The sequence below is a fragment of the Gorilla gorilla genome, chromosome X (assembly GCF_029281585.2).
Source record: "Gorilla gorilla gorilla isolate KB3781 chromosome X, NHGRI_mGorGor1-v2.1_pri, whole genome shotgun sequence".
In the NCBI taxonomy this organism is placed as follows: domain Eukaryota; kingdom Metazoa; phylum Chordata; class Mammalia; order Primates; family Hominidae; genus Gorilla; species Gorilla gorilla.
Window position 1 is genome coordinate 66,813,771 of NC_073247.2, and position 17,947 is coordinate 66,831,717.

General features: G+C 35.8%; 2 protein-coding genes across 2 annotated transcripts in view; one reads left to right on the forward strand and one right to left on the reverse strand.

Annotated features, from left to right (window-relative positions):
• Positions 1 to 4,046: 4,046 nt before the first annotated feature.
• Positions 4,047 to 17,947, forward strand: part of NBDY (negative regulator of P-body association) — a 147,345-nt gene continuing 133,444 nt past the window's right edge. The window contains exons 1-2 of the mRNA XM_031005903.3: positions 4,047 to 4,405; positions 6,848 to 6,984. Of these exons, the coding sequence (XP_030861763.1) occupies positions 4,170 to 4,376 (207 nt within the window). The 5' untranslated portion in view covers positions 4,047 to 4,169 and the 3' untranslated portion in view covers positions 4,377 to 4,405; positions 6,848 to 6,984. The remainder of the gene's footprint in view (positions 4,406 to 6,847; positions 6,985 to 17,947) is intronic.
• Positions 11,897 to 12,357, reverse strand: LOC101150857 (cytochrome b-c1 complex subunit 7-like). Its single transcript, XM_055376977.2, has one exon. The coding sequence runs from the start codon at positions 12,354 to 12,356 to the stop codon at positions 12,021 to 12,023; it is 336 nt and encodes a 111-aa protein (XP_055232952.1). The 5' UTR covers position 12,357; the 3' UTR covers positions 11,897 to 12,020.

Genomic DNA, 17,947 nt, shown 5'->3' on the forward strand with positions numbered 1-17,947 from the left:
AACTCAAACAAATCAGTAAGAAGAAATAACAAAAAATCCCATCAAAAAGTGGGCTGAGGACACGAATAGACAATTCTCGAAAGAAGATATACAAATGGCCAACAAACATATAAAAAACTGCTCAACATCACTAATGATCAGGGAAATGCAAGTCAAACCATAATGCGATACCACCTTACTCCTGCAGGAATGGCCATAATCAAAAAACCAAAAAAAAATAGATGTTGGTGTGGATGCCATTGAAAAGGAACACTTCTACAATGCTGGAGGGAATGTAAACTAGTATAAACACTATGAAAAACAGTGTGAAGATTCCTGAAAGAACTAATAGAAGAACTACAATTCGATCCAGCAATCCCACTACTGCATATCTACCCAGAGGAAAAGTCATTATACGAAAAAGATACTTGCATATGCACGTGTATAGCAGCACAATTCACAATTGCAAAACTATGGAACCAGCCCAAATGCCCATCACACGAGAGGATAACAAAATTGTTATACATATATATATATATATGTGTGTGTAACAATATTGTTATATTGTTATATATACATATAACAATATATGTATATATACATATATAACATATATACACATATATATACACATATATAACATATATACATATATACACTTATATGTATATATACATACATACACATATATGCATATATATGTGTATATATATGCATATATGTATAAATATATACATATATATGTATAAATATATGCATATATAAATATATACACATATATAACAATATTGTTATATATGTATAACAAAATTGTTATATATGTATAACAAAATTGTTATATATATGTATAACAATATATGTATAACAATATATATGTTATATATATAACAATATATGTATTGTTATATATATATTGTTATATATATAACAATATTGTTATATGTATTGTTATATATATATAACAATATTGTTATATGTATTGTTATATATATATAACAATATTGTTATATGTATTGTTATATATATATGTATGTGTGTGTGTGTGTATATATATATATATGATGGAATACTACTCAGCCTTAAAAACAAACGAATTAATGGCATTCGCAGCAACCTGGACGGAACTGGACAGTATTATTCTAAGTGAAATAACTCAGGAATGGAAAACAAAGCATCGTATGTTTTCACTCATAAGTGGGATCTAAGATATGAGGACGCAAAGGCATCAGAATGATAAAATAGACTTTGAGGACTCAGGAAACGGGTGGGAGGGGCATGAGGGATAAAAGACTACAAACTGGGTTCAGTGTATACTGCTCGAGTGATGGGTGCACCAAAATCTCACGAATCACCACTAAAGCACTTACTCATGTAGCTAAATACCACCTGTTCACCAAAAAACGTATAGAAATAAAAAAATTTAAAAATTAAAAAAATTTTAAAAAGAAAAGCTAATTTTCAAAAGAAATCAAATTAATCACCCAACTTCTCAACTTAAAAAACTAAATGAAAACCATTTACTATCACTCAGAGGTGGGTTTAGTTTTATTTTCTATTGTCATCTTTTGATCTTTGTAAATTATGAGAGTTGGATCTGTAGCACTTCTCAAATTGGCCTCTATGTTCCTCCAACCTAACAGTGCCCTCTTCTGGCTTCATGATTCACATTCAGCTGGTCCACTGATGTTGAAAAAAAAAGATGATGGAAAAAAAACCTGTTTTGAAACCTGGAATAATAAAGGCTTTAGATCTCCTTTTTAGTATAATGAAAACAAACAAAATTCCAGTTGCAAGTATAATGGTGGTTTCCAGCAGCTGGAAGGAGGGTAAAATGGAGAGTTGTTTGATAGGTATGGAAAAGTTCTCGAGATTGGTTGTACAACAATGAGAATATACTTTACCTTATTGAACTGTACACTTAAAAAATGTTAAGATGGTAAAGTTTATGTTATGTATGCTTTACCACAAAGCATATAAACAAATAAATAAATAAATCTAATTGTGGTATAAATAGTCAATGTTGATAGAAGCAACTCTAAGTTGGGACTGTTTTCACCTCAAGTCAAATGTTTACCGTAAATTAAACCTAGCTGGAGTTGATAAAATTTTTAATTCCTGTTACTTTACTAACGAGGCACATATTTCTCTTAATTTGCTAAAACTATAGCTATAGAACGACTTAATTGCAACTCTTAATGTCTTTAGTCTTGAAGATTTAGAGACCTATGTAAAAAGACTGTGAAATTGTTACTTCATTTACTTGAATACATAATAAAATATTCTTCAGTTTCTAAAAATAAAGACTCCAAAGTTTGACTTGTATATCCGAGTGGAAGGCATAACATTTCACTTAGATGAAAGAAAAAAAAACTAGGAAAGGAGCAAATTTGGTGGATTAAGGATAGACCAATGGTTCTCAACTGGGGACAATTGTGTACCCGAGGGGACATCTGGCAATGTTTGGAAATCTTTTTGGTTATTACAACTCGAGGAGTAGGGAGTAGTACTGGCATATAGTTGGTAGAGGCTTAGCTTAGGACATTGCTAAACGGTAAACTCTGGCCACCACTACAAGGATTGATTTGTCCTCAAATGTCAATAGCACCAAGATTGAGAAACTCTGGGTTAGAATCTTCTTCGCTGACTTTGACCACTCTTTCTCAGCCTTTGCTGCAGACTTCTTTTCTTCTATCTGTCTCTAATTACTCAATATTCTGTTTTTAGCTCAATTATCTTTTCTTTAGATTTTCTCTTGGGGATATAATCCATTCCCTTGTCTTTAACTATCACCTCTATGTTGCTGTCTCCCACATCAGTATGTCTAGTTCCAACTACTCTTCTAGCTCTAAAATATTGCCTCTCTCAATGCCTCCCTCACATCTTTCCATTAAGCTACAGTTACATCTGACTTTTCTGTCTTTATTAGTAGCATTTGGCACAAAACCACGGGGTCATTTATTTCCCAAATATTTACTGAGTACCTAATTTGTGTAAAGGGCTGTGCTGGTTACTTGAAGGGTGGAGATAAGAGATAGTTATAGTAGTAAATGCTTTACATGTATTATCCCTGGTTATGGAAACACCTTTGCAAGGAAAAAATTATGGCCTGGAAACCAAAGTTCCAAGAATTTAAATAATTACTCAAGGAGCTCAGAGCTTGTAAACAGCAGAGTTTAACAGGCACTTCTACTCTGGCATTAAGGACTAAGCTCTCTCCGCTTAAAAAAACAAAAAACAAACAAAAAGCACTGAGAACAAAGCTGAAGAAGTGTGATCTAGTTTGTCCATAGCTAAAGGGAGATGGATGTGTAGGCTATTTTAATAATGAAGGTCTAAGAAGTTCCAGAAGCCTTTTCTTCTGAGACACGTGGTACTTTCTTCTGGTTACCATAAATCATAGAATATAACATATCATCACTGGTAAGATGGGTCATTATTTTCCATACCTACAAGAAAGAAAAAAAAAAAAGCTGCCAACTAAAGTATAGTGTACCATCAATTGTTAGGTCGCAGAGATTTCCTAGATATTCAAATTTGGGGAAAAACATAATAAGCCTTCAAAAATTACAAATTTGCTTAAAAAATAAAGAAAAAATGATCTTAGATTCTATGACATACGGTGAATTCATTTTCCACATTCAATTTCCATGGTTAGTGCTAGTGTGCTATTCTGCACTCTAGTCAACTTACATGTTTGCATATTGCTTTTTAAATGTTTGTAGCTAGTTTCACAGCTCTGTGATGTGCATCTGCAGCTGGCTTATAAAGCTCTTCAATAATTTATTTGGTTACCGCCCACCCCTGCGTCCCTCCCACACATATAAGCCATTCAGAGTTTACCACTTAAAGGTAAACTTGAATTTCTTCTCATCTTAAAATCGCATAAATTATATTAAATTCTCAATAAATTTATTTACATTTAGTGGGGGTGGGGCGCGATGGAAAAACACTATATTAAATAACGACATCGGTTTTTAACACCCATCCTAATAGAAACGTTAAAATAGAATGGGGTAGGGAGGAGGGGTGGAGGCGGAGAAGGGATGTACGTCTCAGGATACAGGAAATACGGTAAGAGCGAAACAGGAGGAAGCCAGCTCTGTGCCTGGAGGGGACTCGCCGCCATCTCAGGTCTCTTGGCTTTGCCAGGGCCCACCGGAGAAAACTGACGACCCGTTTCTGTAATCCTTATGGGAGACCAACCTTGTGCCTCCGGGAGATCCACTCTCCCACCTGGAAACGCACGGGAAGCCAAGCCTCCAAAAAAGCGCTGCCTCCTCGCTCCGCGTTGGGATTATCCGGAAGGAACTCCCAACGGAGGTAGTACCACTCTACCCTCCGCACCTCCTCCTGCATCAGCCGGCCTGAAGTCGCACCCTCCTCCTCCGGAGAAGTAGAGAAATAAATTTCTCCCACCCTAAACCAGGTCAGATTCTTTCTCATCTAGGACATCTAGGCTCTTTGAAACTTATTTATGCATTCTCACAAATTTCCTTCCCCTTTTCCCTGTTCTTTCGATGATTTCAAAATAGAAAAAATAAGATGCAGGGATTAAGCAGCTCTTTCACAAAATATGCTTGAATGAAATGATGGATATTTAACGACATTAAATAATTATTTGTAATATTTTAGATGAAATAATTGTAGTTATATTTTCTAAGAAATAGACTTGAATCTTTTGATTTGCTTGAAAGTAAGTCATTGGTGCCAAGGTGGAGGGAAAGTGTAATAAAAATGCTCATGAGCTGATAATTTAAAGCTGGGTGATGTATATGTGGGGATTTATTATATTATTCTCTCTACTTTTGCGTGCATTGGAAAATTTTTTTATTAAAAGAAAAAGGCTGGTTCAAGACCAATAAAAAGCATCTGTTGAAGGCCAGCCTTCAGAAGTGTATGTCTTTCTCTGTGTAAGGCAGGAGAGTTGAATTTTTTTTTTTAAAGCTACAATGTGATAGTCAAATCCAAGTGCCATAATGTTTGCTTGTTCAAGGTATTCAGGAAGGGTGGAGGATGGACCAAGTCACTGCCTGGTAGTAATCATGAGCCATCAAAAAGGAGGAGTAGGGGGGCGGACGCGGTGGCTCACGCCTATTATCCTAGCACTTTGGGATGCCGAGGTGAGCAGATCAGGTCAGGAGTTCGAGACCAGCCTGGCCAACACGGTGAAACCCCGTCTCTACTAAAGTTACAAAAATTAGCCAGGTGTGATGGTGGACGCCTGTAATCTCAGCAACTCGGGAGGCTAAGGCAGGACAATCATTTGAACCTGGAAGGCAGAAGTTGCAGTGAGCCGAGATCGCGCCATTGCTCTCCAGCCTGGGCGACAATAGCAAAAAACTACGTCTCAAAAAAAAGGAAGGAGGAACTTTGGGTGGGCCTTAAAGATTGAGTGACATCTGCCATGTGGAGGGGCAGGGAATGCTTTTCAGGCCGAGGGTTTCCAGAGAAAAGGCAGAATTCTTCTGGAAACAGCTTGGCTATAATTTTGAATCTACAAGAAGGACTAGGAGGTGAAGATAAAGTGCTTCAGGGCCTTAAATGTTATGCTGAGCATATACTTCATTCCAATATCCATCAAGTGCCACTATTTGTATTTTAAGATTCCTATTCTTACTATCAGAAAAGGAATCTCTGATATTTAGATGAACTTTATAGAATGCAAATTATAAAACAATCTGACCCAAGTTTTATAGATCCTTTTAATTCAAAGGAGAGAAGCATCTTTTCTTCATTCGTGCAGTAAACCTTTATGAAGCCCTTGCAATGGGTAGGAATTATTCTGAGAGCTGTAGGGGATGGATGGCCAAGGCATAGTGCCTGGTACATAATAGGAGTGAAACAGATATTTCAATAAATAAATGAATGAATGATGGGACAACATTGGAGACCAAAGAAGTTTTAGACATTGGGTTTGGTGGTAATGCATAGAAAAGAAAATAGAAATCTATTTTACTTGAAAGCATCTCCCTGTCATTCCATACAGCTTTACTTCTCACATGTGTACCTCTATTCAAAGGGGTAGTGGAGTGGAAGGTTGCAGGGAGTAGGGAGAAAATTGCTCAGATAGAAAACAAAAGAGCAGCCGGGCGCAGTGGCTCACGCCTGTAATCCCAGCACTTTGTGACGCTGAGGTGGGCAGATCACCTAAGGTCAGGAGTTCGAGACCAGCCTGGCCAATATGGCGAAACCCCATCTCCACTAAAAGTAAAAAAAAAAAAAAAAAATTAGCCGGTCATTGTGTTGTGTGCCTATAATCCCAGCTACTCGGGACGCTGAGTTAGGAGAATCGCTTGAATCCAGGAGGCAGAAATTGCAGGGAGCCGAGATCGTGCCACTGCACTCCAGCCTGGGCGACAGAGCGGGACTCGGTGTAAAAAATAAATAAATAATTAATTTTAAAAAATAAAAAGGAAAAAGAAAAGAAAACAAAAGAACAAAACAATAAGTGCAGTAGCTACATAATTTCCCCTCCAAGTGATTCAAATCACTAATAATTGTAATAATAACCAATATTTACTAATGATTTATGTGCCAATTTTCTAAAGGGCTTTGCATGTTATAATTTATTTAATCACAACTCTACTAGAGAAGTTTGTATAGGCCAAGGGAAGTTGTATGACTTGCCACAAGTTACACAGCAAGAAGTGGCTGAGCTGAGCTTTGAACCCAGAACACCTGATTCCAGAGTTTATGCTCTAAACTTCTATATAATATATCCCTTCTAATACTATGTATACAACTGTTTTATAGGAATAAATCATTGAAATAGAGGTATGGAAAGGATAATGATTTGAGGAGACCAGGGGACAAAGAGATGGACAAAAACAGAAAAAATGATGCCACAATATTTTTTACTATTTTTCAGTCTTTGAGCGATTGCAGTATGACTCCATTTCCCTGGTGCATTCATATAATAGTTCACCTGGTGAAAACAGTGAAGATTATTTACAATGCTACCCTGCTTTTTCTGGTGTCCTGAACCTGGAAGTTGTGCTTTTTAAGGTAATCTCTTTACCAAAAATTATTAAGAGGAGGAAGAGAAAAAAAAGAGTTGGTTTTGACACATTAAAAAGTAGCCAAACAAAACTCAAAAAGATAGCAGCAAATGATAAAATTGAAACTATATTCTACATTATATGAAAACATATTCATAATAATAGTGTAATCTGAAGAAATGTTTTGTTAGATTCACTTGTACTTATAGTTTCTATTATTACTGTGAAATATGTCATCTTTTTAACTACATTTTCTAATTGTTTCTAGTAAATGGGAACATGATTGATATTTCTGTATATTTATTTTATATGCTGGAGCCTTCTTAAATTCTGTTTATTCTAATAATGTATAGATTTTCTTGGATTATCTGTTAATTAATTATATTTTGAATAATGACAGTTTCTTTACAATATTTCTTTACCTTGTATTACTGTGCTAGCTAGGATCTTCAGTACAAAGAGGAACAACAGCATTGGTAGAGGATTTCCTTATTTTGTTCCTAAATTCTACAAAAGTTTCACCATTTTTAGTAGGTTGTCTTTCTCAAGTTAAGGAACTTTATGTTCCTAGTTTGCTGAGAGGTTTTATTACAAATATTATGAAGTTTTTTCCCGTCTATATGTACTGCCACTTTCATATCCTTTCTTCACCATTAATATCACAGTGTGACCATGTGATAAATTACAATAATCAATTTTCTAATGTATTTCTTGCTTTTGCTTTCATCGAGCCTCGTCATTGGATATTTGGTCCCTATTTTAATCATTTTGACTTTTATTTTTATACTGAACTTTCTTCTACTTTCCTTTTGTTGTTCTTTTCCTAATTTATTGAGTTGAATCTTTAGCGTCTTAATTTCTTCTGTAAAATAAGAATTTAGAACTATAAATTTTCTTCTACCGCTTTAGAAATATTTCACAGACTTTTATATATAGTATTTTTATCATTCAATATTTATTATTTTTAAATTTCTCTTATGATTTTTTTGACCCATGGTTTGTTTTTTTTCAATTTCTAATCATATGGGATTCCTTTTTTAAAAAATTATATTATGAAATCATTATTCCCATTCTAGTTTAACTTTATCTTATTTTTCTTTTTTAATTTTTTTTTACATCTATAGACTTTATTAGATGTTCTTTATACAGTCATCTGGTATGTATAAAGAGTGAACAATCATATAAAAGGAAATATGGTCATAACTGATTGAATTAATAAAATCCTGAAACTAAATAACTCATAATTCATTGCACAACATATATCAGATTTCATTAGATCAGTATATAGCTTAGTAGTAAATTCTCCTGATGGCCATAAACCTCTAAGGTGTTGTCATCCTGAAAAATGAAGGAGGGGAGGGAGTTGGTGGGGTGCAGAATGGAGAAACCTTCCATAGTGCTGGTGTGATGTACCCTAAGTTGTAAAGTTATAGGGCATCGCCACCTAGTGGCAGAATTTCATGCCTTGTTCTAATTAACGGACTTTCCTTGTTTTCCAAAGAGCAATGTGTCTTGTTCACTTTCTAACCATCCCTCTCTGATGCTGTCCTTCCTAAAATCCATGCCTCCTCCCATACAGTGTAAACCCATCTGCTTTTCATCCATCAAGCTGTCAAGGATTTGGTTATGACAATTTTTATGTTCACCTAACTTTTTAGTTCCAAGTACTTCGGTTATTTTCAAAGCTACACACAGGATGCCCATATTTTTATAACTCCATCTTATTTTTGAAGGATTATTACTTTGTGCTTTGGCCTAGTTTTTATTCTTACTGCTGAATCTTTTCATAAGTTAAAGTTATTGCAGAGTTAATGCTTTAAAAGGCAGTCCTTAGAGTAAATAGCTAAATGAAATCATTACCAAAATGTACACTTTGGATTTATTAAGATTCTAGAATTTAAAAACAGGAAAAGGTGCCATTAGTGAAAATTCCATCACTAACATTTTGGTACCACTCGTAGAGCATCACATAAATATTCAGACCGTGATAACTCAGTACAGGAATGTTATCAAATATGTGCATGCAATCTGGAACTAGGACCAGAGTTGGCAATTGGGGGTCTGAAGGCCCAACATCCCTTACGCTGCTTCCTACACCTTGACAACAGGAAGGCTGAGTGATACTAGGTAGTGCACTACAACAGTGAACATAAGCCAGCCATCTGTTTTTTGCAAAGTATAGTAAAATAGAAAAACAGAACATAGACCACTTCAGAGCAAACAAACATATCCTTCTTCAAGATGTAGGAAAACCATATATTCAAAACCAATCTCAAACTTTAAACAATAAAAAATATCAAACATTTTAAACTGTACAAAGCAAATTAGCAAGATTTTAATGTTGGCAGTTTTAAAATGTCACCCATCCAAAACACAAAACAGGGAGATAACCAAGTCTTAGCTCCATCCTAATCAAAGCTGTCATGCAGATCCAGTTCCACTCTTCTCATCTCCAGCAGGTACTTCACTCAAGGAGGTAACACCCAAGGGGAGTAGACGGACCAAAAACAAGAGTGCCACATAGAAGGAAGAGAGGGGACCTTGGACCTTAGCTACTGGTTAGCTATTCAACTTTGATGATATTCAGTGTTTTCCCAAGTTATTTTTTCTCGCTTCTCATCACATAATTTACATTATGCATACTATGTGCCAGAGACTGTTAGTGTTTGACATGTAGTCAGTTAATTTTCACAACTGTGTAAAGTTGGTTTCTATCATTAGCTCTATCTTAGGGCCAAAGAAACTGAAGCACAGAGAGGTTAAATTGTATTCCTAAAGCACTACACAGTGAGCAAATAGATTCAGACCTGTGCAGTCTAACCCAGAATTAGCTCTGAATCACTCTACCATTCTGTCTACAGGACAACAAGCCTGTGTGTTTCAGGCACTTTCATGGTGATTTTTCACACAGGACAGCTTTTGATAATAGAAAGGCCCTCTCTTTCAAATGAAAGGACTTCACTGATGGATTAACAAATTCTCACCTTTTCACCTATGTGAGCCAAATACTAGATCTACTTTCTTAGTCTTCATAACAAGCAGGACGATAACCATAATTTATAATGAACACAAAACATTGATATAGTGTTCAAAGAACTTTTGCACACTTGATCTCGTTTGGAAGAATGAAGTAATCTGGAAACATAGAATAGGCATACACTGTGACTTTAGGAAGAACTCTCACAAAATCAGAGGTTGCCCTATGTAATATCACACTTTTTACCTTGAGCAGGTGGATAGCCTGGGAGTTCTTGTTATACCTCAATCTTGGTCCATTCTATTTGTTCCCCTGTCCTTCAGCAGTGCCCTTAGGCTTGCTTTAAACATCAACAGCATTCATAAGCATGGTTTCTAGGGTCAGAGCCCCGCCTCCCTCCACCCACCCGGCTCCCTACACACCTTGACAGTGCTCTTTGAGATGCCTCAGTTCTAGTCTCCTTGTAATTGTGCACAGTAGATGTCTGAACAAATAGACCAGAGTCCTGCAGAAGTGATCTTGAAATCACAATTAAAAGAGACTTTGGAGAGATCTACTCAGGAAAATTTTCTGAATAGACAAATGCTTTTAAAGGGGGGTTCTAGACAGTCCGTCTTCTCTGTCTCCTTCTGCGAAGTAGGGCTACACTAAAACCTTGTCACAATGTGACCTGAGCAAAACCATTATCAAGTGATCTAGTTGTCTTGAACCAGACAAAAGAAAATTGACATGATTTCAAGATAGGTTTAGAAAAATAATCTGACTAGCCAAAAAAAAAAAATGGGAGGTGGTTCCTAGGGAATTTGAGACTTGATATTTTAGCAAAAATTTAAAGATGCTCTTTATGATACACACATTTCTTGTTGCTTTACAAATTTTAAATGTAACACAAATTTGTTTTTCACACTGTTTTGTTAGTTGAGGTAAGGCATTCCTGCCGCACACAGCAATGACTTGTCCTGGAAAACCAGGGAGGCTGCATATCCTACTGTTCCTTCTCTACTAGCTGTGGCTCCACACTCTCACCTCCACCAAAGAAAGCATTTCAGAATTTAGGGGTGGAAATGATGACAACATTGAATAATTCTAATTTTTTCTTTTTTTTGAGACGGAGCCACTGTCGCTCAGGCTGAAGTGCAGTGGCGCGATCTAGGCCCACTGCAACCTCCGCCCCCCGGGGTCAAGCAATTCTCCTGCCGCAGCCTCCCAAACAGCTGGGACCACAGGTACCCGCCACCATGCCCGGCCAATTTTCCGCATCCCTAGTAGAGACGGGGTTTCACCATGTTGGTCAGGCTGGTCTCGAATTCCTGACCTCAGGAGATCTGCCCGCCTCGGCCTCCTACAGCGCTGGGACCACAGGCGTGAGCCACCACGCCCGGCCAATGATTCTAATTTATATTTTTAAAAATTACCTCATAATCTTAAAACTTTTAACTGATCAGTATCCAACCCTTAAACTTTATAACAATCATTTCCAAAGTGGAAAAGTCACTGGGATATGGGGAAAAGTATGATTTGTTTTTGTACTTCTATTTTTCTAATGTCTACTTTTTGTTTTCTAGTCTACATGTTAGCACAGGAGTATATATATTACTTAAGTGTACCTATGTTGGAGTGCATACAGAATTTCTTTTTAAATGATAAGATGCAAAATCAAATCTATTTGGATAGCAGTGAAGAGGCTGTTTTTCAATCCTGGCAAACTAGGGGGTGCATACCCCCTTCTTTTATTTAGTAGCTTCCATAAGGCTATAACTCATGGAAGTTACATCCTTACATAAACTGATGGGCTATCCAACCAGTGAGGAAAACTGATAAAGTGGCCTCTGAGCTCCAGGAAGTAGTTAAACACTACTAAAAACATCTTGAAAGTTTGGGAAAAAATTTAACAGTAAATGGATTCAGTAGTTATTCAGTATAAGGTTTGGAATTCAAAAACTCCAGCCATTACAATAGACATTTATTTAAAGTAAAACATCTGCAGACCAAATAATTCTTAAAATTATTTGTTTCAAGTTTAACCATCTTCATAACAACTGCATCCACAGACTTCAACTACATGATTACTTCTTTGCCCATTCTTCTCTTTCTTTTCTTTCCCGAATAACCTCTTGCAGATACAGTTCAAGGTAGAAATTTTCCTCTTCATATTTGGTCCACTGCTCTTTAGGCAAGATCTGATGCTTCATGGTCAGGTCCAATGCACTCTTAATGTGGCACATCCTGTCATTATAAAGGTTCTCAGGAAGCCTTCTTATGGCTTCTTTTATGTCTTCATCCTCATATATTGTATCATCTCTCATTAACCCCAGTTTATTGAATCCTGCAGTATTGTAATACCATTTTCGAATACCATCCAGCCACTTGCCTGATGCTGAAATGGCCTGCTTGCCAGCCATTTTGACCTGCTTTAATTTTTTTTAATCCTTCTTATAACAAGATACAAAAATTATACACTGGCTGCTCATCCCAACAGAATTTGGCAATATAAAACATTTTCTTTCATTAAATACATAGAAAAAGTGTGGTTATTGATATTTATTGATGTAGTTATTATTGAATTTTATATTTGTGTTTTTAAAATTTTTATTTTTATTTAATTTCACACTTGAAAAACCAGGAATATTACAAAGAACTCCCAGAATGCCCTTTACCCAGATTCACCAATTAACATTTTATCACGTTTGCCTTATCATTCTGTTTTTCTCTTCCTCTCCTTCTTCTCCTATTTGACAGTAGTTTGCAAATATCATTCTCCTTTACCTCTTAATATGTCAGTGTGTATTTCCTCAGAATGATGATTTCGTCTTATACATCCTCAGTAAATGTGTCACAATCAAGAAATTTGACATTGTTTCAATATTATAATCTACGCCATATTCCAATGTTATCAGTTGTCCCAATAATGTCTTTTGTGGTTATTTTCTTTCCTTGGTCAAAGTGCTAATCCAAGATCATGCATTACATTTACTTGTCATGTCTCTTCAGTTTTTAATATGGAACAATTCCTTGACCTTTCTTTGTCTTTTATGTTTATAGAAAAACCAACTCAGTTTCTCTCATTATATTCTCACAACCCCACTTCTGACACTGATTGTGTGGGAAAAAAAGTTTTTCTTTGGCTCTTGTACCACAGCAACCAACACAGAAAGCTTGTGACCAAATGTATTGGGATTTTTTCTCACCAACAGGCAAGTAAACAATTCTGCAGTGGACACCAGCTGGGTGTTCTCCAATCCAATTCAATTCTGAAGCTATCTCCCTGCAGAAAGTATCAGATCCCACAGATTGAGGGCTTAGTCCCACGAGACTGCCTCAACTTTAGACATCAGTTTCAAATCTGGGCCTCTGGAACTTTTAACTGACCAGCTTCAAGTTAGGGTTCCCGCAACCTCTCTCTTTAGGCTCAAATAATTTGTTAGAACAACACACAGAACTCAGGGAAACACTTACTTACATTTACCCATTTATTCATAAAGGATATTTTAAAGGCTACAAATAAACAGCCAGATGAAGAGATACATAGAGTGAGGTCTGGAAGGCTACTGAGCACAGGAGCTTCCATTCCTGGGGAGTTAGGGTGTGCCACCCTCCTGGCATGTGAATGAGTTATTTGTCACCTTTCTGAAATCCTCCACAAATTCAGCTGTACTTTGTCCTCTTGTGCTTTTTATGAAGACTTCATCTGATAGGCACTAATGGAGCATGAACAACCGTGTAGAAATGTGACTGGACTAAAGGGTATGATCTAATACCAATAGACTTGGTGGAGAAACCCAGCAAGGCTTGTCTGTTCAGATTCTTCTTGGTTTCTCTGTGCAGCATTCCTTCCTCCTGGGTATGGGGCAGGACTCTTTCTTAAATGGGAGTCTTATGACCCACAGTCAAACCAGGTAGGTCAGAGAATTTCTTTACGACCAGCTCCAAGCCAGAAAGCTGGGTGAAGATTAGAGTATATTTTTAGTTTCTATGGCTTGCCTTTGGGAGAAAAAAAAGCAGGTAAAAGGAGGGCAGGAGAAAGTCAGAGAGAGATTCTGTTTTGTGAAGCCTAAAGTGCCCCAACATTATACATATATATGTGTGTGTGTATATATATATATATACAGAGAGAGAGAGAGAGAGAGAGAGAGAGAGAGAGAGAGAGAGAGAGAAACTGTCTCTCACTTTTATTTCTCTGAAGCTGTTTCAAAGCTGCTTCAGGAACCAAAGACAAAAGACCAAATACTTTAACAAGAGATATGCTTATTGCTTTAGTCACTTAGGAAATAACAAGAGATTTGGGAGTTATAAGCCAGGAACCATGGACAAAAACCAATATATATATATATATCACAATATCACACATCGACAATTGACACTTGGGAAAATACAGGACACTTATTTCATAGATTGTCCTTTAATTTAAATTTGTGTGCCATTTCCCCATTATTCAGAGTACGCATATTAGCAAAAGCACCACAGAAGTAATGTATTGTTCTCAGGGCATCATAATGGTGGTACATGATGCTGGTTTGACCCTTTAGTAGTAAAGTTAACTTTGATTACTTGGTTAACGTGGTGAATAGTTGCTAGATTAATCCACTTTACAGTTATCATTTTCCTCTTTATAATTAATGATTTTCCTGGGGATACTTTGAGACTATGTAAATATCCTGTTCCTCATTAAATTATCATCCACTGGTTTTCAAATCCATTGATAATTCTTGACTGAATCAGATATTGCTATGATGAATGCAAAATGGTAATTTTCAAACTCCATCATTTTTACTACATTTATTAGTTTATATTCTACATCAAGGTAGAGCTTTTTCTCCATTTATTTGTTTATTAATTACTTTGGACACATAGATTTTTACTTTATTTTAAAAATACCCTATTGTTATTATTTATTTTAATACCCAAATTGTCTCAGATTTAGTGACTGGCTGCCCATTTAAGTTGGCTCCCCTGTCTTTTGACATGTCTCATCATTCTTAAACACACTTTTTACTTACTTTAAAATTTTTTTACTTCCTTACTTTCAAGCTTGTCTTGTACTTGCTACCCCATTAATCATTTCTCTATAGACCTCTGTTATCTTTTATGGAGACAGTATTTAGAAACTAAGTCATTGTATATAGCTGTTTTTTAGCTTAACATTTTGTCATTGTTTTCCATTTAAAAGACAATATTGCTTATGTGATAATGATTATTTAGTGTTTGTTGAAACTTGCTTTATGTCCTAGAGAGCATGATCAACTAGTGTTTTATGTGTGCCTGTAAAGATTGTGTATCTAATTTTTGCGTGTAGTGTTCTGTTCATTAAATTTAACTGTGTTGTTTAAATCTTCTCTATTCCTAAGTTTTTTGTTTGCTGGACCTATCAGTTACCAAGAGAGTTAAAATCTCCCACTGTATTTGTGTATTTGTCAAATTCTTACACTTTTGACAATTTTTGCTTTGTATACTTGAGGCATTGTTAGTATGTACATACAAGTCTAGAATAGATACATATTTTACAATTTTAGGAACTCTTTTTATCTTTTTGAATGTAAAATTTTTTTGATTGCTGGGTCTTTTTAATTTTGTAAAATCTTTCTGGGTACCTAGTAGTTGTATACATTTATGGGGTATATGAGATGTTTTGATACATGCAAAGTGTAATAATCACGTCATGTACAATGGGGTATCCATCATTTCAAGCATTTATCCTTTGTGTTACAGACAATTTAATTATACAGTTATATTATTATTGACTATAGTCACCCTGCTGTCCTATCAAATAATAGGTCTTATTCATTCTTTTTGTATACCCATTAACCATCCCCACTCTCCCCCACCACCCATTACCCTTCCCAGCCTCTGGTAACCATCTTTCTACTCTCTATCTCCATGAGTTCAATTGTTTTGATTTTTAGATTCCACAAATAAGTGAGAACATGTGATGTTTGTCTTTCTGTGCCTGGCCCATTTCACTTAATGATATCCAGTTCCATCCATGCTGTTGTAAATAACTAGATCTCATTCCTTTTTATGACTCATTAGTACTCCACTATGTATATGTACCACATTTTCTTCGTTCATGTATCTGTTGATGAACCCTTAGGTTGCTTCTAAATCTTAGCTGTTGTACGCAGTGCTGCAACAAACATGGGAGTGCAGATATCTCTTTGATAATATTGATTTCCTTTGTTTGGGGTATATACCCAGCAGTGGGATTGCTGGGTCATATGGTAGCTCAATTTTTAGTTTTTTGAGGAATCTTCAAATCGTTCTCCATTGTGGTTGTACTAATTTACATTCCCATCAACAGTGTACAAGCATTCCCTCTTCTCCACATTCTTGCCAGCATTTGTTATTGCCTGTCACTTGGATATAAGCCATTTTAATTGAAGTGAGATAATATCCCATTGTAGTTTTGATTTGCATTTCCCTGATGATCAACTACAATGAGTACTTTTTCACATGCCTGTTTGCCATTTGTATATCTTCTTTTGAGAAATGTCTATTCAAACAATTTTGATCAAATTATTAGATTTTTTCCTATTGAGTTGTTTGAGCTCCTTATATATTTTGGTTATTAATTTCTTGTCAAAAGTGTAGTTTGCAAATATTTTCTCCCATTGCACCTATACTTTGTAGACTGTTTGCTTTGCTGTGCAGAAGCTTTTTACTTGATGTGATCCCATTTGTTCATGTTTGCTTTGATTGCCTTTGCTTGTGGGGTATTAATTAAGAAATTTTTGCCCAGATCAATGTCCTGGAGATTTTTCCCATATTTTCTTGTTGTAGTTTCATAGTTTGAGGTCTTTGACTTAAGTCTTTAATACATTTTGATTTGATTTTTGTGTATGGCAAAAGATAGCTATCTAGTTTCATTCTTCTGCATATGGATATCCAGTTTTCCCAGCACCAATTACTGAAGAGACTGTCTTTTCCATAGTGTATGTTCTTGGCACCTTTGTGGAAAATGAGTTTTTTAGGTGTGTGGATTTGTTTCTGGGTTTTCAGTTATCTTCCATTGGTCTATGTGTCTGTTTTTGTGACAATACCATGCTGTTTTGATTACTGTAGTTCTGTAGTATAATTTGAAGTCAGGTAATATGATTCCTCCAGTTTTGTTCTTTTTGCTTAGGATAGCTTTGGTTATTCTGGGTCTTTTGTGGCTCCATATAAATTTTAGGATTGTTTTTTCTATTTCTGTGAAGAATGTTTTTTGTATTTTTATAAGTATTGCATTGAACCTGTAGATTGCTTTTTGTGGCATGGACGTTTTAACAATATTGATTCTTTCAATTCATGAACATGGACTATCTTTCCATTTTTTGGTGTCCTCTTCAATTTCTTTCATCAGTGTTCTACAGTTTTTATTAAAGAGATCTCCCACTTCTTTGGTTGAGTTAATTGCTAGGTATTTAATTTTATGTTTGGCTATTGTAAGTGGAATTACTTTTAAATTTCTTTTTCAGATTGCCCAATGTTGGCATGTGGAAATGCTACTGATTTTCGTATGTTGATTTTGTATCCTGCAACTTTACTGAATTTATCAGTTCTTATAGTTTTTGTGGAATCTTTATGCTTTTCCAAACACAAGATCAAATCCTCTGCAAACAACGGTAATTTGACTTCTTCCTTTCCAATTTGGATGCCCTTAATTTCTTTCTCTTGTCTGATTGCTCTAACTAGGACTTGCAGTACTATGTTGAATAACAGTGGTGACAATGGGCGTCCTTGTCATGTTTCAGATCTTAGAGGAAAAGCTTTCAGTTTTTCCCTATTTGGTATGATACTAGCTGTGGGTCTGTTATATATGGGTTTTATTATGTTGAGGTATGTTCCTTCTATACCCATTTTTGAAGGTTTTTATCATGACGGCATGTTGAACTTTATCCAATGCTTTTTCGGCATCAAGTGAAATGACCGTATGGTTTTTGTCCTCCATTCTGTTGATACTATGTATCACCACTGTTGAACCATCCTTCCATCCCAGGGATAAATCCCACTTGGTCAT